The sequence below is a fragment of the Coenobita brevimanus genome, chromosome 48, assembly GCF_032717465.1.
Source record: "Coenobita brevimanus isolate Jiangsu-jjx chromosome 48, ASM3271746v2, whole genome shotgun sequence".
Taxonomy (NCBI): domain Eukaryota; kingdom Metazoa; phylum Arthropoda; class Malacostraca; order Decapoda; family Coenobitidae; genus Coenobita; species Coenobita brevimanus.
Genome location: NC_137001.1, coordinates 14,041,384 through 14,064,812, shown reverse-complemented (window position 1 = coordinate 14,064,812; position 23,429 = coordinate 14,041,384). Strand labels below are relative to the sequence as shown.

The 23,429-nt window shown below is 45.0% G+C and overlaps 1 protein-coding gene across 1 annotated transcript in view; it reads left to right on the top strand.

The window, feature by feature from the left end:
- Positions 1-2,704: 2,704 nt before the first annotated feature.
- LOC145399297 (sodium-coupled monocarboxylate transporter 1-like) overlaps positions 2,705-23,429 on the top strand; it is a 57,033-nt gene continuing 36,308 nt past the window's right edge. Inside the window, exons 1-3 of the mRNA XM_080271965.1 lie at positions 2,705-2,933; positions 3,459-3,592; positions 12,939-13,127. Of these exons, the coding sequence (XP_080128091.1) occupies positions 2,705-2,933; positions 3,459-3,592; positions 12,939-13,127 (552 nt within the window). The remainder of the gene's footprint in view (positions 2,934-3,458; positions 3,593-12,938; positions 13,128-23,429) is intronic.

The window sequence follows — 23,429 nt, the reverse complement described above, 5'->3', positions numbered from 1 at the left end:
GTTTTTCTGATAATAATATAATAATGGTAATAATAATGATAATAATAATAATAATAATAATAATTGTTATTATTATTATTATTATTATTATTATAATTATTATAATAATAATAATAATAGTAGTAGTAGTAGTAGTAGTAGTAGTAGTAGTTAGTAGTAGTAGTAATAGTACTAGAAGTAGTAGTAGTAGTAGTGGTAGTAGTAGTAGTAGTAGTAGTAGTAGTAGTAGTAGTAGTAGTAGTAATAGTAGTAGTAACAGCAGCAGCAGCAGCAGTAGTAGTAGTAGTAATAGTAGTAGTAACAGCAGCAGCAGCAGCAGCAGTAGTAGTAGTAGTAGTAGTAATAGTAGTTGTAACAGCAGCAGCAGCAGCACCAGCAGCAGTAGTAGTCGTAGTAGTAGTAACAGTAGCAGTAGTAGTAGTAACAATATATTCATTTTGATGCAGAAACATCTCTAGGAATGGCCCTGTCAGTCGGTCCCACCCTAATGATTATCACTCAAGATATTCCATGAGAGAGAGAGAGAGAGAGAGAGAGAGAGAGAGAGAGAGAGAGAGCAAACCATGCATCACTCTTCCTGCTTACACACCTCCTTCGTACTTAGCCAATATTTGTAAGGGTTATACCTGGCAGTCACTCTCCCACAGCAAAGAAGTGGACCTAATGTGGGTTGATACAGATGGAGCTACAAAATCCATCCGTCTATCTATCTATCTGTCTATCTGTCTATCTCTGTCTGCCTGTCTGATCTACTTATCTATCTACCTATCTATCATTCTGCCTCAGTCTATCTATCTTTCTATCTGTCTATCTATCATTTTCCTTCAGTCTATCTATATATCTATCATTTTACCTCAGTCTATCTATCTCATTCTGCCACAGTCTATTTATCTATCTATCTGCCTCAGTCTATATATCTCTCTGCCTGAGTCTATATACCTATCTGCCTCAGTCTATTTACCAACCAATCAGTCTATCTATCTGCTCCAGTCTTCCTCTGTGTATCTATCTGTCCCAGTCTACCTCAGTCTATGTATCTTATCTGTCCCAGTCTACCTCAGTCTGTGTATCTATCTGCCCCAGTCTACCTCAGTCTATCTATCTATCTGTCCCAGTCTACCTCAGTCTATGTATCTATCTGCCCCAGTCTACCTCAGTCTATCTATCTATCTGTCCCAGTCTACCTCAGTCTATGTATCTATCTGCCCCAGTCTACCTCAGTCTATCTATCTATCTGCCCCAGTCTACCTCAGTCTATCTATCTATCTGCCTCAGTCTATATATCTATCTGCCTCAGTCTATATATCTATCTGCCTCAGTCTATTTACCAATCAATCAGTCTATCTATCTACTCCAGTCTACCTCAGTCTATCTATCGATCTGCGCCAGTCTACCTCAGTCTATCTATCTGCCCAAGTCTGCCTCAGCCTACTTCAGTCTATCTATCTATCTGCCTCAGTTTACCTCAGTCTATCTATCTATGTCTCAGTCTACCTCAGTCTATCTATCTATCTGCCCCAGTCTACCTCAGTCTATCTATCTATCTGCCCCAGTCTACCTCAGTCTATCTATCTATCTGTCCCAGTCTACCTCAGTCTATCTATCTATCTGTCCCAGTCTACCTCAGTCTATCTATCTATCTGTCCCAGTCTACCTCAGTCTGTGTATCTATCTGTCCCAGTCTACTTCAGTCTGTGTATCTATCTGCCCCAGTCTGTCAGTCTACCCATCTATCTGCCCCAGTCTACCTCAGTCAATCTATCTATCTGTCCCAGTCTACCTCAGTCTGTGTATCTATCTGCCCCAGTCTGTCAGTCTACCCATCTATCTGACCCAGTCTACTGTATCTATCGATCTCTCTATCTACACGGACAGGTTAACTTAGTGGCGCCTTGGGACACCCTCTCAGCTAACTTAAGAACACTAAGTTACCCACCGACACACTGCACCTCTCTCTCTCTCTCTCTTTCTCTCTCTCTCTCTCTCCTAGTTTCATTTTCCTTTACAAAGCTTTTCTTTTACTCTTTCCCTCCTTCCTTTCTCCCATCTATTTTCCTCCGTACATCTCTCTCTCTCTCTCTCTCTCTCTCTCTCTCGTATTTTTTATCTTGTGTGGACTGACAACAAATAGGCATCGGAAGCAAATAGCAAGAGAGAGAGAGAGAGAGAGAGAATGATTAAGGCGTCTGAATAGATAGATAGATAGAAATAGACAGATATACTGATAGATAAAATGCTCCACGTGTCGTATTTTTGGAGAAAAATGTGTCTTAGAAATTAAATCGCTTAACTGCAGTCGACAGGTAAGAATTTTGTGCCTAATTTTCGATCCTTTATTTATGGAAATCAAACTTAGCGCCAAAAAACTGTGTACAGAACGTGAACTGAACGTAATCAATACGTAATACGTAATCAATACCGTCTTTCTTAGTCTGTTGGGGTTGGTTTCGTTAGAGTAAAGGAGGAGACAGAAAAAGTAGAGATCAAACTTAGCGCCAAAAAACTGTGTACAGAACGTGAACTGAACGTAATCAATACCGTCTTTCTTGGTAGTTTGTTAGTCTGTTGGGGTTGGTTTCGTTAGAGTAAAGGAGAAGACAGAAAAAGTAGAGATCAAACTTAGCGCCAAAACACTGTGTACAGAACGTGAACTGAACCTAATCAATACCGTCTTTCTTGGTAGCAGTGTCGGGGTCGTGGAGTGATGGCGTCGGGAGTGGATGAGAGTCACGCTGCTGAGCACTTCACCGCCGTGGATTATGCTCTGTTTAGTCTCATGCTGGCGGTGTCGGTCGGTATCGGGGTGTGGACAGCCTACAGGAGTCGCGGCAAGGAGTCCACGCAGGAGTACTTGATGGGCAGCGGCGCCATGACACCCTTCCCTGTGGCACTCTCTCTCCTTGGTGGCATCATCTCGGCTATATCTGTACTAGGTTAGTCCCTCTCTCTCTCTCTCTCTCTCTCTCTCTCTCTCCTCAGGGTTCAATATTGAACGAGTGATGCAGTAAATTCCTATACATTTTTCCATAGACAAATCTTTCAGTAAATTAACATGATATTTCATCAAGTCATAGCAGAATATTAATGGCTAAAACTGAAGGAATCAACATCTCTCCTAGTCAGTATCTAATTCTCCATCCCCTCCACTCTGTCCCTCCATCTCATCCTTGGTCTCCCCCTCCTCCTCTCCCCCTTCACCTCACTCTCACTCTTCTAGTTAGTCTCTAATTCTCCAACCTCTCCACTTCATCCCTTCATCTCATCCTTGGTCTCCCTCTCCCCTTCCTTCTCACTCACATGCACTCTTCTATTCAGTCTCTCATTCTACATCCTCTCCACTCCATCCCTCCATCTCATCCTTGGTCTCCCCCTCCACCTCCTCACTCGTCTAGTCAGTCTCCCATTCTCTCAAAGTATTTCCCTAAACTCATTTCAATCCCATCCCTATTTTTCTTCAGGGAATCCCACTGAAGTGTACTTATACGGGACACAAATAGTGGTCACTCTGCTGGGCGTGGTGTTGGGCAGCATCGTCACCCACCAGCTCACCCTTCCACTCTTCTACAACCTGCGTCTTGTGTCCATTAGTCAGGTCAGTGTTTGGCCTCCACTCTTTTCACTCTAACTGGGTGTAAAGTTGACATTTCCTTTTCTAACTTGGTCTAAAATGCCATACTCATTTCTGACTTGGTCTAAAATTGTCATTCTCTTTTCTAAACTGGTCAAAAATGCCATACTTTTCACTAAATTAGTCTAAATTGCCAAACTCTTTTACAACCTGGATGAGGGTAACTTTGGCCTGAGTGACCACCGTGGCAGTGCAGACGGTCTGGATCGCTACTGTGTCAGTGGAAGCAGTCTGTTTGAGGCAACTGTCACCCAGTTGATGATGGCTTTGTCTCCTCTCACGCTGTGGTCTGGGGAGGTCGCCCCTCTTTGTATGATGTGGCTGCTGCTGGGTACCACAACCTATACAGGTACGGAGGTGAAGGGTTAACATCCCGGTGAGCTTGGCACTAAACTGGATGGCAGGGTTGTGAGTCAGGCACAAAATGGTGAGGCTCTGCTGTTGTGCGTCTTCTCATTTGGCATCTTCCGCGGGCACTGAGGGCATCTCACATGCCATGCATGGTTCCTACTATCATAGCCTGGGCATTTGGTGGCTATTTCGTTGTTATTCTATTTCAGGCAATTCTCTATAACTGTATCATTTATAACTTGGTGAGAGCCCAGTAAACTCCCAGCTTTGTGATGTTGCACCTGCGGCTGTGGTTCAAGTTGATAGTAGTGCATGAATCACAAAGACGTAATCAAGGTGCAGGTATTAAGAATCTGCATTATAAAAGCTGAGTGCACGAAAATGTAAACAAGCCTTCAATTTGAACTTATTGGGGGAACACTTGTTTTTACTGTTAAATGTGATCGGCCTGCATTCCACACGACGGCATGAAGTAAAATTAATAAAAAAAAAAGTTCAAACATGTTACTGTACAGACACACACAAGTATCTTCCAAACTGTGACGAAGACATAACGGAAATATCGACCCATCTTGAACACACACTAGTACCTTTATGGGTTTACATAGCATTTCGCCAGTTGTATTTTTTTTAGAGAGAGAGAGAACTGGGAAGACAGTTGCTTCTTTGACTGTACATGATCTTTAACCCTTACACCGCGGGCATGTTTACCAAAGTTTTGCGTGTCCCGCGGGATTATTTGGGCTCCGACAGACTCTCACAAAATATTTGCCAAAAATCAGTTATTAGTCCTAGAATATTAAAATTACATATGCTTATGGCACATACCATCAGCTTTCTCCTGGAATGTTTGTTGAGCCTTCTTCTGTTACCGTAGGACTTGTGGAGACCTCTGAAGTTGGGTAACGAAGTCTCCACTTTACACTTCCCGACAACCCGTAATATGATTACCACAGCCAGATATTAACACTATAAACACTACTCTATGATTATCAAGTAGTTTGGGATCCATACTCCAAAAAAAAAACACTGTGAATGCAATGAAAATTACGAGTGCGTATGACCTTCGCACTTGCGCTAGTTCGCTCTTGGTACTCTGTCATTTATTATTCATAAAATCCCTCACACTTTATATTTCTATTACTATATCACACTTATATATACCTGGAGTTTTTCTCCATAAGTTTCCTTCAGTAGTATTAGTTTATTGTCACTGAAGTCATTCAAGTCTTCATTCAGTAAAATACGTAGAGAGCCACGGATTCACTTTCACTGTTATAACATAAAGTATTTGTACTCATATTCTTATATTAATAATTACTTACATTACTATTTACATTTTCTATTATATTTTCAATATTCACCCTTCTATTTCACATACACTATGTTAGTCACTGCCACTTTCAGTAAGATAAAACTATAATACACTGTTCAATCATATGTACTGAACATCCATTGCTTTCACTTGCTATTTACACATTATTTACACATTATTTCCACATTATTTCCACATTACTCTCCTTTCCCACTTCCACTTTTAGAACTGCTTCTGGCTGTGGTAATCAAAGAAGCAGGTAACACAGAGAGGAACCTGGCACTCAGCGTACTGCCAAGAGGTGCGTTTGTGCTCAGGTGTGCGTCGGGTGGTATGTGCACACACCTGGCACCTGCGGATCGCAGCCTTCCTCTTGCCTGTGGCAGGCATTAGCACCAGTCTGTGCCATATACGCCCTCTGCTCAAGTCGGTCGGGAGTGTTACTGGATGGCGCCTTGGAGTTGCTGCTGTCACCCTACAAGATCTTTCCGGCAGCTGCTGAACACAAGTCCTGGCGAACAACCTAAGGGAAAAGGACTTGGGTGGCTTGACCTTCATCTTGTACAGGATGAAGGCATTCAGCATCGTCATATCTATGATATGCAGAAAAACTTTCCTGTACCACCTAGTGTTCTTCCTGAGGCAGTTGATCTCACCAATCATCATGTCGGACTTGTCCACCAGCCGCATGTTGATATTGTAGTCTAAGACAGCATCAGGTTTCCTCACAGGTTCACCTGTCCTACGGTCGACCTTCCCACTGTCTGTCATTTCCCCCTTATGTACGGTGGTGAGCATGTGCACGACCCTCTTGTCATGCCACCGTATTGCCAGCATCTTCTCAGACTTGCGTAGGTGCACGTCTCCTCTCTGTGAGGTTCCTGCCTCTGGGAATTTAGGGAAATGGGCACGATTACGTTTGACAGTGCCGCAGGAGCCAATGCCGTGCTCTGAAAGGTATTTGGCAAGTGTCAGTGCTGTATAATAGTTGTCTGTATACAGCACATGATTCCCACCAAAATACTTTTCAAGGAGCACTTTCACTACACAGCCTGAGAAGCCAAGGGGGTGTGTTTCATCCAGATCGACAGTGCTGGCTGAATAAATGACGAAGTCAAGGATGTACCCCGTCTTACAGTCGCACAGTACAAAGAACTTGATTCCAAAGCGATGGCGTTTGTTTGGAATGTACTGTACAAACCGAAGACGTCCTCTGAACAAAACCAAGGATTCGTCAATGACAACCTTCTGAAAGGGGTGGAAGAATGACATAAACTTATCCTTCATTCTGCTCAGAATCTCCCGGATCTTCCAGAGTGGGTCGGTTTGGGAAGGTACATCGTTGTAGGCAAAGTGCAGGTTTCCCATGATGTTCCGGAAGCGATCTCTGGCCATGTACTTATTGAAGGTGGGTGAGGGTAGTAAGGGGTCCATGGACCAGTATTCTTCCAACTCATGCTTCTTTGAGTGTGGCATGAGAAGCATGAGGGCAAAGAACACATACAGCTCCTGCACTCCCAGCATGGACCACTGTTGTATCTTGGCTGCACCTGTACCACTTGCAGCACGTTGTGATTCATACCTGTTGGTCTCATCACATATGTGCTTCATGACTTCGTCATCTAGGAAGGCCAAAAGGAAGTCCACACACTCAGCATTATCGTCAAGAGTGAAGGCAGGCTGTACTCCTGAGGAGCTCTCATCAATAACTAAATGTTCTGGCACAAAATCTGACCCTTCCGTCCACGCGAAGGCGTCCAGGATTCCCTGTCGTGGCGTTGTAGGGTGGATGAGGGTGGTGGGTGGCTGTGAGGCAGATTTACCCAGTTCAAGGTCACTCGCACTGACCCTGAGTTGCCGTACAGCACTAGCAGCCCTTACTCTAGTACCAACTCTACTTTTGCTGGTCCGAGATTTACCTCTTCCTCTACGGCCTGCCTTCACTGTTGTCGCTGGTGGTGACTCCGACGACGAAGACTCCGGAGATAATTCAGAAGACGAAGAGGAAGAAATGAGTGAAGTGGGGCTTGGGGAATGGGAAGGTGAATCAACTCGGGACTAGTGGCAGGCTGGGTCACGCGGGGCCATTGTTCTGGGGCTAACCCACCGCCTTTTCACTCCCTTCCCAAAGTCACTTAGTCCTTTCCTGCTTCCCTCACGAATTTTTCTGGGTGTAGAGGTCACGGGGCCCTTTGCAATGGGCGCAGAAGCGGCAGAAATGGCGGGGCATGTGTGCGACATGTTTTGACCACAGCGAGGACAAGGAAATAAATGCCGCGGCTTATCTGAGAAGGCAAGGGTTGACAATGACACTGAGGCTAACAGCTGCTAACTTACATGCTCATGAATTATTGGTAGAATATCTCGGCAATACATAAAGAAATAGGTAGTTCCAGGTGAATGTAAATGTCACTTAGGCTTCTCTCTTCCTTTCTGATATATATATTTTTATTACAGACATAGATTACAAGGCATATTTCAAAGGGGAAATTACCATGGTAATGTAGCGAATGAATGCACGTGAGGTGTCGTCAGGTGATAATTAGCCAATTCCTGGTGTATAACACTATCACTTACCTTATTTTTTTTTTGGTAAATATTATTTTGTATAAGTATAGGGCATAGGGCTTATTTCAATGGATGAAATCTGTGGAAAAATCCGGGGGAGATTTGCTTAGCGCAGCACGGCCTGGGAGGTGAGAGGACAGGGTAATGGAGGGCAGGTAGGGAGGGGAGTCAGGAAGGGGGGAAAATCGCTAAAATGTCATCAATGGATGGGAGTACAGATGAGATTTGGAGTGCTGACTAGTGTTGGACGTTGGTAGTACTGATAGATGATACAAGCCACCACTTGAAAGCCCGGGATAATTCAAAATAACACAGAATCACAAAAGTGACGCCCCACGGTATGGCCCGAGCGTCACGAAAGTGATGCCCCGTGGTTAAGGGGTTAAATGTTTGAGAAATTCCTGAAAATAATAATAATAATAAAAAAATAATCTCATTTTCAATAATATGGCCATGTATGCTCACTAAATTCACGCCATTGTTTTGAGGGTACTTGGAGATGGGAGGCAAGCTGGAAGCATTGCAAGATTAAACACAGTAAAAGATATATTTGTCTTCGTAGTGGTTATTTCCTTCGTATGACATACTCTCTTAGTTTTCCTTAGAGGCATATTGCTGTATTTACATTATTAAGAAGGTGTGCCAATAATGGGATTAACTGGCGTAAATTGCCTCCTTTGCGTTTGATACATCTCCTATAATCTGAATATATTGTTTGGAGATAGGAAAGATGATGATAATAATAATAATAATAATAATTAAAATGCCAGGAATACTGACTGAGAGCAACACGACACCCCTGGGAGGAGCCTATGGAGGAGCAGACAGAGCGCAACCCGACCCCGGGTGACAGGGACATAAGTTCGCCTGGGCTGCACGCCCCTATGACCTGGAACTCGCCCACCGCCACCACAGCAGGAAAAGGAGACTATCTTGCGGGCGAGCTGACCCTCAACAGGATCAGGGTGGAGCTATCACTCTAGCTCCAGGCAGCACCCCAGCGAAGGCCAGTAGCCACGCCCTTATTGAGACAGCCTGCAGCTGCTCACCCCTGCTTCAGATGGCCAGTAGCCACTCCTGCCTTCGTCAGGAGACAGCTGGAAGCAGCTCTAAAGGTGTCCTAGAGACGGCTGGTAGCTGCTTATCCCTCTTTCAGTAGACAGATGGTAGCCGCTCCCACCTTCATCAGGAGACGGCCAGTAGCCGCTCCGAAGGTGCCCTTGAGACGGCCAGTAGCCACTCACCCCTCCTTCAGAAGACGGCCTGTAGCCACTCCCCCTTTCATCAGAAGATTGCCTGTAGCCTCTCCCGCCTTTGTCAGAAGACGGCCAGCAGCCATTCTGAAGGTTCTCTTGAGACGGCCAGCAGCCGTTCACCCATCCTTCAGGAGACTACCAGTAGCCGCTCACCCATCCTTCAGGAGACGGCCAGTAGCCACTCCTCCCTTTGTCAGGGGATGGCAGGTAGCCGCTCCGAAGGTGCCCTTGAGATGGCCAGTAGCCACTCACCCCTCCTTCAGGAGATGGCTGGAAGCCACTCCCGCCTTTGTCAGAAGACGGCCAGTAGCCACTCCCGGCTTTTGTCAGAAGACGGCAGGTAGCCACTCCCGCCTTTGGCCAGTACCCATTCCGAAGGTGCCCTTGAGATGGCCAGTAGCCGCTCACCCCTCCTTCAGGAGACGGCCGGTAGCTGCTCCCCCACACAGGCCACGGCCAGTAGCCAGGCCTCAGCGATGGCCGGAAGCCATGCCCCTAAAAGGCCATGGCCAGCAGCCTGGCCCTACGGCAGGAGATGGTCAGTAGCCACTCCAGTCAGGTGCTGCCACACCCCCACGACGTGACTTCTTCCAGGAGGAAGGTCCCTGTACCGAGGATCTGTGGAGAGGCCCTGTGCTATCCCCAGGGTTGTAATCCGCCCAGCCGGCTCCATAGGGACCCTACCTGACGAACTCCGACAACAACCGATGCAACAGCTCACTCCTGATGGCACCCCCGACAGCAGGAAATCGCAGCCACCGAGCTTCCCCCAGAACCCCCGGGCGAGGCCTCTCCCCACCTCAACGCAAACGACCCTCGTCCTCTGTCCAGTGCCTGAGTGAGCGCTTCAGGAGGCTGTTCAGCCCCAGACCAGAGAACCACACTCCAACTCCCAGCTCTCACAGTGCCAGGCCCTTCGCCACCCACAGCCCAGGACGAGAGAGGATGCCCCTATGAGCGATCCCGTGGCCGCTGGACACAAAGGCCACAGGCGGGACTCAGCTCCCATCAGGAGTCGGGCTGTGAGCCCTCCCGCCGCCCCCCACTAACCACGCCCCCACCCCACTGACAGTGAGTGACAGTGAAGAGTGCAGTGACAGTGTAATAGTGACAGGAATATCAGGCAGTGTATCATCCTAGGGAACATAAGTCCAAGGCCTAGTAATGTGTGATAATTATGATTTGGGCAGTGACATAGTGAGAGTAAGAAGAAAGATCTAATAAGACTGCAGTGATTTCAGTGAACATGAGACTCGGGCTTCATAGTGTAATTCCTCTGCACTGCAAGACCAGTGAAATAATTGCCCAGCCTAAATACAGTTTATATTTTCCTCAAAGTGACAGTGATCTATTTCTCTGCCCAAAATACTACAAACACTATTTAGTGTGCCATTCACCTGCTATCCTGAACTATTGTCTAAATAGTATCCTGTGCGATACTACGATACTAGTACATGACTTATAATTACCCAGATTCCTGTTGTTGTGACATCTACCTGTTCCACATATAGAATTAGTCAATACACGTGTAAGGTTGTTGCCTTGAATTTTTATGTTCTGCCTCTCTCTTATTTGTCTAAGCTCCGGTCTAGAAAGAGAATCCAGCTGCACACTAGGCGTTCAAGGGACGGGAAGCTGACCGTTAATCACCTATCATAATAATAATAATATCATCATCATCCAATCCTACATCGCCCCATGAGGAGCGTAGGAGCCCCGGGCTAGGCAAGTTGGTCCTGACATTTAAGATGAGAGTGACCAGCCTCACTCTTCCCTGAGTGGCATTACGTGAGCAATATACCCCAACCACCCCTTGGATATAAACCTTCACTGGCTCGATCCGATTGGAGAGCCGTAATTACTCATTAAACCACCAGGTGCCAAAATTTGATTATATGGTTACCACCCAGTGATCCCTCTGTCTGTGTGTGCCATAGCCTCATCCCATGTTTGTAGATGGTTTCCTGGTATACAGGAAACCATTTTTATTTTTTATGCTAGGAAGAACGAACCAAAGGCCACGAGCCCACAATAACAGTTCCCTCCAAGAGAAAAACAAAATACAATAGAGAGCCAAATTCAAGATACAATCATTTCGAGATGCCTGGACACACTGCGTTTAAAAGACTGGAGATCATAGGCACCAGGAAATACAGACAGAGGGAGACAGTTCCAGAGTTGACCTGTTGCATAAATGAAGGACTGGGAGTAACGGTTAACTCTTGCATTAGAGAGTTGGAAAGAAAAGGGATGAGAGTTTGCTGCTAGACGGGTGCTACGCACCCATCATAGAGGTGGAGGAATGCATGCAGACAGTTCAGAGGAGCAGTGACCATTGAAGTAGCGATAGAAAAGAGATAAAGATGCAACAGTGTGGCAAAGAGACAGAGGTTGAAGGGAGTCAGTAAGAGGAGGAGAGTTAATGAGAAGAAAAGCCTTTGACTCCACCCTATTGAGAAGAGCTGTATGTGGGGAGCCTCTCCACACATGAGAGTTGTACTCCACACAGGGGCGGATAAAACCCCTGCATAGAGTCAACAATTGTGCAGGGGTAAAGAAAGAACGGAGTCGGCTTAGCACACCCAATCTCTTGGAAGCAGATTTTACAAGAGATGCAATATGATCTTTCCAAGATAAGTCCCGAGTAAATGAAACCCCAAACATGTTCAAGGATGATGCAGGATTAGGCTGAATATTATTAAACATTAGTGGGTATACCTGTGGAAGATTTTGTCGGGTTGATAGGTGTAAGAACTGAGTCTTAGATGCATTAAAAACAACCAGATTATTTTTACCCATCAGAGATACGAGCCAAGTCAGACATTAGGTGTGCCATAGCCTCATCCCATGTTTGTTGAAGTAACTGCTGAGATGGGGGTTGCAGGAACCGAATGGAAAGGTGAAGGGTGGAGTCATCAGCGTATGAGTTGATAGGGTTAGATGTACAGCTTAGAAGGTCATTCATGAATAAAAGGAAGAGAGTTTAGTGATAGGACAGAGCCCTGAGGAACACCACTGTTGATAGATCTAGGAGAAGAACGATGGCCGTCTACAACAGTGGCTGTAGAACAACCAGAAAGTAAGCTAGCGATGAAGGCACAGATAGAAGGATAGAAACCGTAAGAGGGCAGTTTGGAAATTAAAAATTTATGCCAGACTCGATCGAAAGCCTTTCAGATGTCAAGTGCAATGGCAAAGCTTTCGCCAAAGTCCTGAAAGGAGGATGACCAGGAGTCTGAAAGGTAGGTGAGAAGATCGCCAGTGGAGCGTCCCTGACGGAACCCGTACTGGCTTGTCAATCAGTATAGAGTCACCCACAGACAGAAGGAAGAGGAAAGAATGAAGGAATGAAAGACAGAAGAAGGAGTGCAAAGTCACCCGTAGGCAGAAGCACGAGGAAAGAATGAAGGAAAGAAAGACAGAAGAGGATGGAAGGAAAGAAGGCTGGAGGAAAGAAAAGAGCAGACACCCGAGAGCAGCCCTATATCGAGTGAGTGGATGGTGAGCGCCCCCACCTAACGCAGATAATAATAATAATAATAATAATAATAATAATAATAATAACAATAATAATAATAATAATAATAATAATAATAATAATAACAATAATAATAATAATAATCATAATAATAATAATAATAATAATATCACCACCCCTACCACCACCACCACCATCACCACCACCACCAATACTACTACTACTACTACTACTACTACTAACAATAATAATAATAATAATAATAATAATAATAATAACAATAGTGATAATAAAATACCTCAATCCACTTTATAAAGCTCATGCCTTTTTTCTGTGTCACAGTACCTGGAGTTGCGGTTCAAGTCGAGGGCAGTGCGTCTCCTTGGAACCATGTGTCAGCTCGCTCATATGTTGATGTTTATGGGGGTGTGTCTCTACGCGCCCTCCCTGGCTCTCTCCACCGTCACCAGTCTCTCTCTTCTTGGTTCCATCGTGCTTATGGGGCTCGTGTGCACCTTTTACATCTCTGTGGTGAGTTGCAAGGTGGGAACCAATCAGGCAGTCTCAGTGTACGGCCACACTTGCTCGAAACATGTGATCGACGAGATGAAACGAAGCACTGGCTTAGGTCTGCTTCAGTGTCCGAGTCTGAGTGTTGGACGGACCCTGAGCCTTAGGTCCTCCCGTCGATCACATGTTTGGTGCAAGTATGACTGTACCCATCGATCAGATTAGAGCAATTCAAATATCAGATCCATCTTAATTTTGGTCCATCCCTATCCGTTCACCTAAATTCGGTTCATTTGGGGTCATGCAAATTAAATTCAGTCAGGGTTATCAGTGCAGTTGGGCCTGTCTCATCCATTTGGCCTTGTTATGTGAAGTTAGGTTACGAAGTCATGCTCAGTTAAATCCATTCGTCTACTTAGTCTCCTTTAGGTCATGCAGATCTCCGTGGGTCCTTCACATTCATTCCCGTTTAGATTAAGTCATGTCAGGTCAGGTTTCCTACTGAAACTACTTCCACTACTTCTGTGAACTGGAGAACCATCAACAAGAATCATTCACCCTTTGAGAGATATTCAAACGCTAGTCCTATATTATTAACACAGGAAAGAATACTGGAGCCTCATCTCATTCTCTTATGTAATCCAGAAATCAAACATTGTATTTTGCCTATATAGAAAAAAAAAACTTGAAAAAATGTATAATAGTCTAATTATATAAGTTTTGTCAGCACAGAGAGCGACTTGGAGAGCACCTTGATCTTCACTAAATGCTCCTTGCTTGAAAATGAGTCGGTAACGTGAAATACAAAAGGGAAATAGGATGAGTGAAAATGAGTGTAGCTGTTACGCCTTTCAAACCGAGGACTCATTTTTCGTGTCGGTATATCAGTCTTTACGGAATAATACGCAGGTTAGGTGATTTCTCTCTCTCTCTCTCTCTCTCTCTCTCTCTCTCTCTCTCTCTCTCTCTCTCTCTCTCTCTCTCTCTCTCTCTCTCTCTCTCTCTCTCTCTCTCTCTCTCTCTCTCTCTCTCTCCTTCTCTCTCTCTCTCTCTCTCTCTCTCTCTCTCTCTCTCTCTCTCTCTCTCTCTCTCTCTCAACTGGAGGGGTTAGATGTAGCCATCATTAATTCCTTTGAAGGTCTATCCAAAGTCTATTCGATCTATCTATATACCTAGGCTGCTTCCCCCAAGGAAAGGGAGGTAACCGAGACAGGACGACACACTCCCCATTTACTCATCCATTCAAACACATTCATTTGCAACTTATCCCCAAAGGGGAGAAGGGACTGATCCTCACTGCACCACACCGCACAAGGGTCAACTGCGCAGTGCAATCAGTGACATCCGCAGCAGGGCCAGACAGCAGAGCTGGTTTACCCTTTCCACATCATAATAGACCCATCCCCTTACCCGCACCTGACCTGACTAGCTGATCAGACCAAATGCGGGAGAATATCCCCTTAGGGCTGCATCATCATTTATTCATTCACAATTTCTCTCCATTAATTTCTGTCACGCACAGCCACTCTTCCTTGCTCAATAGACATCCCTCTCACATCCAGTGCTCTCTTCACACTGTCCATTCATCCTATTCGTGGTCTCCCTCTCAGCCTTACACCTCTTACATCAGATCTAGTTATCTTTTTCACCAATTGCTCATTATCCACTCTCTCCATATGCCCAAACCATCGCAACACCCTCTGCTCAACTCTATTAGCCATCTCCCGAAAAACTCCAGTTCTCCTTCGCACTTTATCATTTCGCACTCGATCCACACACGTCACTCCACACATACTATTCAGACACCTCATCTCCATTACATTCAAACTTTTCCTCTCTGCTACACCCATATTCCATGTTTCAGCCCCATATAATGCAGTCGGTACCACAACACCCTCATACAGCCTTCTCTTTACATCCATTCTAAGCGAACGACATCTAAACACCGTTTTCATTCCTCCCAGCACCTTTCCTACTTCATTCATTCTAAACTTCACTTCTGCATCTATTCTTCCATCCACAGCAACATGTGACCCTAAATATTTAAAACACTCTACCTCCTCAAGCAACTCACCATTCAAAACTATATTTATCCCCCTACCATCTACCAACCTCGTACACTTCATCACTTTACTCCTATTCCAATTTACTTTCAATTTCTTCCTTTCACACACCCTTCCAAACTCCTCTACCAACTGTCTCAATCTCTCCTCTGAATCAGCCACCAGTGCAGTATCATCAGCAAACAGCAGCTGCTTCAGATTCCACTCTCCACCATCAACATTCACCAGACTCAGACCTCCACCTAAAACTCTTGCATTCACCTCCCTTACAACAGTATCCATATAAATATTAAACAACCAAGGCGACATCACACATCCCTGTCGCAGCTCCACTCTCACAGAAAACCAATCACTCACAGCAATTCCCACTCTTACACACGCTCTACTATTTACATAAAAACTCTTCACCCCTTTTAGTAACCTACCATCAAGTCCATACCCTCTTAAAACAGTCCACAATCCACCCTATCATTTCTATCATACCCTTTCTCTAAATCCATGAATACCCAAAACACATCCTTGCCTTTCGCTACATACTTTTCACACACTTGTCTCACAGCAAACACCTGATCCATGCATCCTCTCCCTCTCCTAAAGCCACACTGCTCATCACCAATCACTCCCTCTGTACTCTCTCTAACTCTCATAATTAACACTCTACCATACACCTTACCTACAACACTCAAGAGACTTATACCCCTAAAGCTAGTACATTCATACTTATCACCCTTGCCCTTATACAACCGGACCACACAAACATTTGGCCAGTCAATTGGTACCATACCTTTCACAAAGCACACATTCAACAATCTTACTAACCAGTCAACAATAGTCACTCCACCACCCTTCAGGCATTCCACAGCACACCCATCCATACCTGCAGCTTTCCATGTTTTCATCTCCTTTACTGCCTTCTCCACTTCCTCCTTCGTGATCAAAGAATCATTCAACTCTCCCAACACATTTATTCCTTGCACCCTTCCATCCACCACAATCTCAGCCACTCTTTTCTCCTCTACATTTAACAATCTTTCAAAATACTCTGCCCATCTCTTCCTTACTGCATCCATCTTATTTAACATCTTTCCATCCTCTGCTTTTACTCGCTCTTCCTTCCCAGACTCTCCCTTTTGCACCCTTTTCACCTCCTTCCAGAACATTTTCTTATTCTGTTGAAAATTCTCAGTCAGCCGCATACCCCACCTCTCATCTGCCGCCACTTTAGCATCACGCACAGCCCTTCTCGCCCTATTCCTCTTTTCCTTATACCTCTCATATGACACCTCATCCTTACTCTACAGCCACACTTCATATGCACGTTTCTTCTCAGTCACAGCCATACTTACTTCCTCGCATCACCATTCACTTCCTTTTCTTACACCTCCACCCACACGTCTCACACCACACACCTCTTCAGCATGCCCCACCACAGCACTCTGAAACAACTGCCATTCCTCCTCCACACTGCCATTTTCCTGATCTTTCACTGCATTCCACTCATCTTTCAATTTCTCCTGATACTCTATTATTTTCTCTCTTTTATCCAACTCACTCACTTTCAAAACTTCCCTGCCACACCTAACCCTCCTAGCTCTCACCCATCTCTTACCTACTCTTAACTTTCCCTCCACCAGGTAGTGGTCAGACATATCTCCACCCTTCCCTCTCAACTCTCACATCCAACAATCTTCCTATTACATTCCTGGACACAACCACATAGTCCATCAAAGCTCTATCAACAACCCTTCCACCCTCCTGCCTCACCCATGTATACTTATAAATATCTTTCTTCTCAAACAGCGTATTTCCAATCACCATCTCTAGCTCAACGCACATCCCTATCATTCGTTCCCTATTTTCATTTCTTCCAGGCACACCTTGCATACCAACTACACCTTCAAATGCTACATTTCCCACTCTAGCATTCAGATCTCCCATCATTACCACATTCACATTCGCTCCAAAACTCTGCAGACACTCATCAACATCATTCAAGAAAGACTCCCACTCTTCCTCATCCCTTTCAATACCAGGCCCATATGCACTCACAAACACCCACAACTCACGTTCAAATTTCGCTTTCACCCACATCAATCTCTATGACACCTTCTTCCTTTCAGTTACACACTGCTGTACTTCCGGACTCACTAACAAGGCCACACCTTCTCTTGGCCTTCCTCTATCAACACCTGACAATCTTCCATTCACACCTCCAAACATAGACTCACCCTTCCCTTTAATCTTCGTTTCACTCAAACCTAACACATCCAACTTTCTTCTGACAAACATTCTCCCAATCTCCTCCCTTTTAGCCTCAATTGTACTACATCCACGCACATTTATAGACCCAATCTTCAGGGTACTGGGATAACTAAATCCCCCATCCCTTTCTCTGGCCTGTCTCTTTTTAGGAACTAAAAAACAGAGGAGGGGGTCCCTAGTTCCCTCACCCAGCCCCTTTAACCTATCACGTCCCGAGCCTTTCCGCACCTATGACATCCCCCAGTCCCGAGCCTTTTTGGAAAAAATTTTTTTCTTATAAAACTTCCGCTTAGGTCGAGAAACGATGGAAAATCTTGAAGAAAGTGGTCTCTGCGGTCTATAAGTGGTCTATACAGGTGCGGTTTCCCCCCGCAGGTATCGTATTCTGTAATGGGCTGGATATGCGTTAACGTTTTCTATGGTAAGGAATAATGGGACAAACAACACACAACACCTCTACATTTATTGAATTTGAACTAATAAACAATATCAGTAACAATATAATGGATTTCAGACACTTATATAGGAAAAATAAGCATTGTACCATCGCGCAAACATAGCGAGTTAGGTCCGAGTCGTATCATGCTATATGCTAATTTTCTGTTATGAGTCTACCGATCATTTTTCTACTTGTATACTTCTGTTTCAATGACAATTTACCAATTACAACTGTTTGTAAGTGATTTCAGATGTTTTCATTCATTATGATGACATGCAGCATAAGTTTAGCGCACATCAGCTTAGTAAGCGCACTCACTATGACTCGTATTTCAACATACCAAATTGTTTTATCACTTTCCAATTATTTTCCCATTTACATAGAACCTTTCCCCCACCACTGTGAAGGTTTTCAATTATTTTCATTCATTACGAGGGCATTTAGCGATATGCTAGCGCCTATTCACGTAGCGACCACGATCTCAAACACTCGTGTTTCATCATCTACTTTATTTATTCACTCCAATTATATTTTCCCACTTACATTACACACGTTTACACCCCTCCAATGCACTGTACATACTTACTGCCATTATATATTCAAGTGAGCGTGAGAATATCGCCTGAAAATACCCTCGCAAGGAATGTTACCTCATACATAATACTCACACACTCATATACTAATTATTCACTTTATCACTTGCTGACTTTTATTTTGACTAATACGTGCCTTATTCATTCGACTAAGCGTCAGGAAATCTTATCTTTATAGACACGCTATGAATATTTGACTTAGGAAATACATCATCATATACAATAATTTGAACTTATATTATACCCGTAAGCATGTCACATAATAGAAAATATATAATAAGGGGCCGTATTTATTGCACTGAGCGACAGAATATCGCATCAAACAACCCTCTCTATGTAAGTTTCAACTTAGGGCAGATTTATATACTTACACCCAATGTTTTCACTTATGTTCTACCCGTAGGCACTTTATACTAATATTTGGCGATCCACATGACTGATATTTTCACAGAGCGTCTGTCTGTCGCATTTACCTCATAATTTCAGCGTCCTTTCGCATTCACACCATGCTAAAATTGCAGCAACGTGTGATATTCACTAAAACATGGGTGAATACACAGACCCACGTCACACTGCACGCACTCATAGCGGGTGTCCTTCCTCTGTGTCGTGAGTCTCACCTGGGAATGACTGCACACGTGACACCTGCGCTGGGGCCTAGGTCTGTTGGGCTGGGGAGGGATAGGAGTGGGGAAATGGCGGGCGGATATTCTCTGGGGAGTGTGGGTAATATGGGCAGTGCGGGGGCGCTGTTGGGGCCTTTCAACAGCATACTTAGCAAAGATTTCTCGTGTGAGCTCCCTCACAAACCCTTCAAAGGTTTCCTGAACTCCTGTGGTCATGGCGTGAAGGTGGTGGCAATTCAGAGCAGTGATATCTAGCAAGTGAAAGAACAGTTTTTTATACCACTTCATCGTGGTCCTGGCACACTCTACCGTCGATATCATGGAGTCTGACTGGTCCACGAGGCGCATTTTTATATTATAGTCCATGACACATTCAGGTTTCCAAACACGACGCCTGCTCTCGCTATGGTAATCAACAGAATCAGTACGGTGCATCAAGGGGCGGTGAACCGTGGACAAGAGGCTTACTTCTCTGTTGTGGTTCCACATTGTTGCAAGGATGTTGTTTGCTTTGAAGAAGACAACCTCACTCCTTGCAAGTTTCCGCCCTACCTTGACCATGTGACGCCGGTTCACCTTTACGGTTCCACAGACTCCCGTTTCATGTGTGTGAAGATAACGAGCGAGAAGAGGGCTAGTGTACCAGTTGTCGAGGTAGAGAACGTGACCACGATGAAGGTAGTCTTGTATCATCGTCTTTACCACTGCTCCCGAAAGTCCTATACTTCGATCTTCTATTATGTCTGTCTGTGCACCGGTGTACAAGACTATGTCTTGCACGTATCCAGTCCTACAACCACACATAACAAAGATCTTGAACTCAAAACGGTGCCTTTTGCTGGGTATATACTGTCTGAATGAAATATTGCCTCTCCACAACACGAGACTCTCGTCTATGACGAGATCTCTATAGGGATAGAATGAGGATCGAAAGGTTTGCCTGAGGTGATCAAAGACCAGCCTAATTCGCCTCATTTTGTCAGTGTTGTTTGTATTTGCAGGGTCATTAGCATCATAAAAATTGAGGCGACTTAGAATTTGTTGAAACCGATTACGGCTTATCACTTGACCAAATATGGGGGTAAACATAACAGGGTCCCTAGTCCAGTAAGCAGGAATTCTATTTTTTCTTATTATACCCATCAAAAGGACAAGGGCAAAAAATAAGAACATTTCTGGAATGGAGACAGGGTAATCATAAATCATTGAATGCCTACTCCTTGTTCCCAATCTTTCACTTTCTAGCCGCTGGCCGCTTGCAAACAGGTTTGTTTGAAACACGATCTGATCTACGAAGGCCTCACTGAAAAACAGGTGGAAAAACTCCAACCTGCTTGAATTACAGTGAATACCTGGTGCAATGCAGCCAGATCGCCCCTGCTCAGTGAAGGGGTGAATGAGGGGAGAAAAATCACTCCCATCCTCCCAATCCCACGACACAAATCCCTCGTCCCCATCACCGCCTTCGTCTGGGTGGGGAGGAGATCCTGGTTGGGGAGGTTGGGGAGAAGGAGTACGGAGGGCTTCCCCACTGTCACTCCTCTTCCCTCTGCCTTTACCCTTTCCCTTTCCCTTACCCTTACGGCCTTGAGGAACATTAGGGGGCTGTGGGGATGAAATTGTTGAATATTGGGGAGCAGAAGACGTGCTGAGGAGTGGTTCCTCCCCACCTTCCCCCTCCATTACCACACCACGTGCTCTCTCACGCAACCTTGCTCGACCACGTGTTAGGGGATATTGGGGAGCATAAGACGTGCTTTGGAGTGGTTCCTCCCCACCTTCCCCCTCCCTCACAACCCCACGTGATAATGAACGCACCCGCACTGGCCCACGTGATCCACTCTGCCGCCTCACACTGCGTAGGGAGAGCAATGACTCACCCACCTCACTCTCACTTTCCCTAATTCCAGGAATGTCCATTTCACTCCCCACTCCCTCCACTTCACTTCCTACCACCCCAAACAGAATGCTAGGCCCATACCTGCTTAGACGACGTGGTGTGCGCTCTGGGCCACGATGGGTAATCACCTCCCGCCCATACCACGTGGCAGCACGTCCCACGTCTCCGTCCTCGTCCTCGTCCTCGACCTCGAATTCTGCTTCCAAGGCACGCTGGGGATAGGGATATGACATACCACGTGCCTTCTTTGCCTCCTGCCCCTCTCTAGCAGCACGGTAAGTCACGTACTGCCGCTTCCTTGGTGACGGAACTTCCTCGTCACTGCTGGTGGTTTCTTCCTCCTCTGGCTGCACATAATCCTTGTCCATCTCCTCATCATCCAGTGGGGAATCACTGTCGCCGGTAAAGGTGTCCAGGGCGACTTGAATTTCGCTCTCTGAGAGACTTCTCTTAGCCATGTCTGAGCAGGACCATGGCTACCAGGTGAGTGGATGAGTGGCGGGCTAGCGCGGGTCGTGCGGGGTCGCCGAGTGTCCCCGCCTGGTGGCAGGTAGGGGAAGGTCAGGCAAGGGTACGTACCGCAAATCAAGTGCGAAATTTGAAAATTGTTGAAATTATGCACATTGCAATTGCACGACGTACTGGTACGTCGCCGGGACTGGCAAATGCAAATCGTGGTGACGTACCCATACGTCGTTGGGACGGGGCGGGTTAAGTTGTCATTTACGACACGCAGGGAATACGGCGGTAGTATTCTTCCTAACACAACCTGGCCGCAGAGTGGTAGTACCACCCCATAGTACGGCCAGATTGTGTCCCCCCCGCCACAGGGGGGTAGTATCCAAGGTAAAAATAAAATAAAAATAAAAATAATAATAATAATAATAAAATCGTTCGTAGCTATCAAGAATAACTATAAAAGACGTCAGTGTAAGGAAGGGGTTAAGTGAGAGGGAGATGTAGTCTGCTTTGTCGTCAGGTAAGGAGTCTCCCTTAGCGATTTATTTTTGGATGTGGCTGGTTAATATCCTTTTGTACATTATTTATGCAGAGTATGGGTATGTTTGAAGGATTTACATAACCCAAAAGAGGACAGTGAGATGTAATAAGCAAAACAAATCGTTTGGGAAAAGGTGTTAGGGGCTTTGTTAACCCCTAAAGCTCGGGCTTGTTTTGGCTCGACTTGGGTGTCCCACAGGGTTAATCGCGCTCCGACAGACTCTAAAAATATTTGCCAAAAATCAGTTATTTGTACTAGAATATTAAAATCAAATATGCATATGGCACATACCTTCAGCTTTCTCCTGGGATGTTCGTTGAGCCTTCGTCGAGTACCGTAGGACTTGTGGAGACCTCTGAAGTTGGGTAACGAAGTCTCCACTTTACACTTCCCGACAACCCGTAATATGATTACCACAGCCAGATATCACTAGAAACACTATTCTATGATTATCAAGTAGTTTGGAATCAATACTCCAAAAAAAAAAACACTGTGAAAGCAATGAAAATTACGAGCGCGTATGACCTTCCCACTTGAACCTGTTTGCCGCTGATATTCTGTCATTTATTATTAAAAAAAAAAACTCACCCTTTATATTCCTATTACTATAAAACACATATATGTATCTGCAGTCTTTATCCATAAGTTTCCTTCAGTAGTAGTTTATTGTCACTGTAGGCATTCAATTTTTCTTTCAGTAAAATACTTAGAGAGCCACGGATTCACTTTCACTGTGATAACCTCAAGTATTTCTACTCATATTCTTATATTACTAATTATTTACATTTCTATTTACATTTTCTATTGTATTTTCAATATTTATACTTCTATTTTACTTACACTATTTAATTCTCTGTCACTTGCAGTAACATAAATCTATAATACACTGTTCCATCATATTTACATCCACTGCTTTCACTTGCTATTTACACATTATTTACACATTATTTACATTATCCACTTGCACTTTTAGAACTGCTTCTGGCTGTGGTAATCAGAGAAGCAGGGAATGCAGAGGGGAACCTGGCACTCAGCACACTATGGTGCCTTGGAGCCGCTGCTGTCACCTTACCATATCTCTCAAGCAGCTGCTGAACGCAAGTCCTGGTGAACAACCTCAGGGAGAAGGACTTGGGTGGCTTTACCTTCATCTTGTACAGGATGAAGGCATTCAGCATCGTCATGTCTGTGAGATGCAGAAAAACTTTCCTGTACCACCTAGTATTCTTCCTGAGGCAGTCGATCTATTCAATCATCGTGTCGGACTTGTCCACCAGCGGCATGTTGATATTGTAGTCTAAGACAGCATCAGGTTTCCTCACAGGTTCGCCTGTCCTACGGTCGACCTTCCCACTGTCTTTCAGTTCCCCCTTGTTTATGGTGGTGAGCATGTGCACTACCCTCTTGTCATGCCACCGTATTGCCAGCATCTTCCGAGAC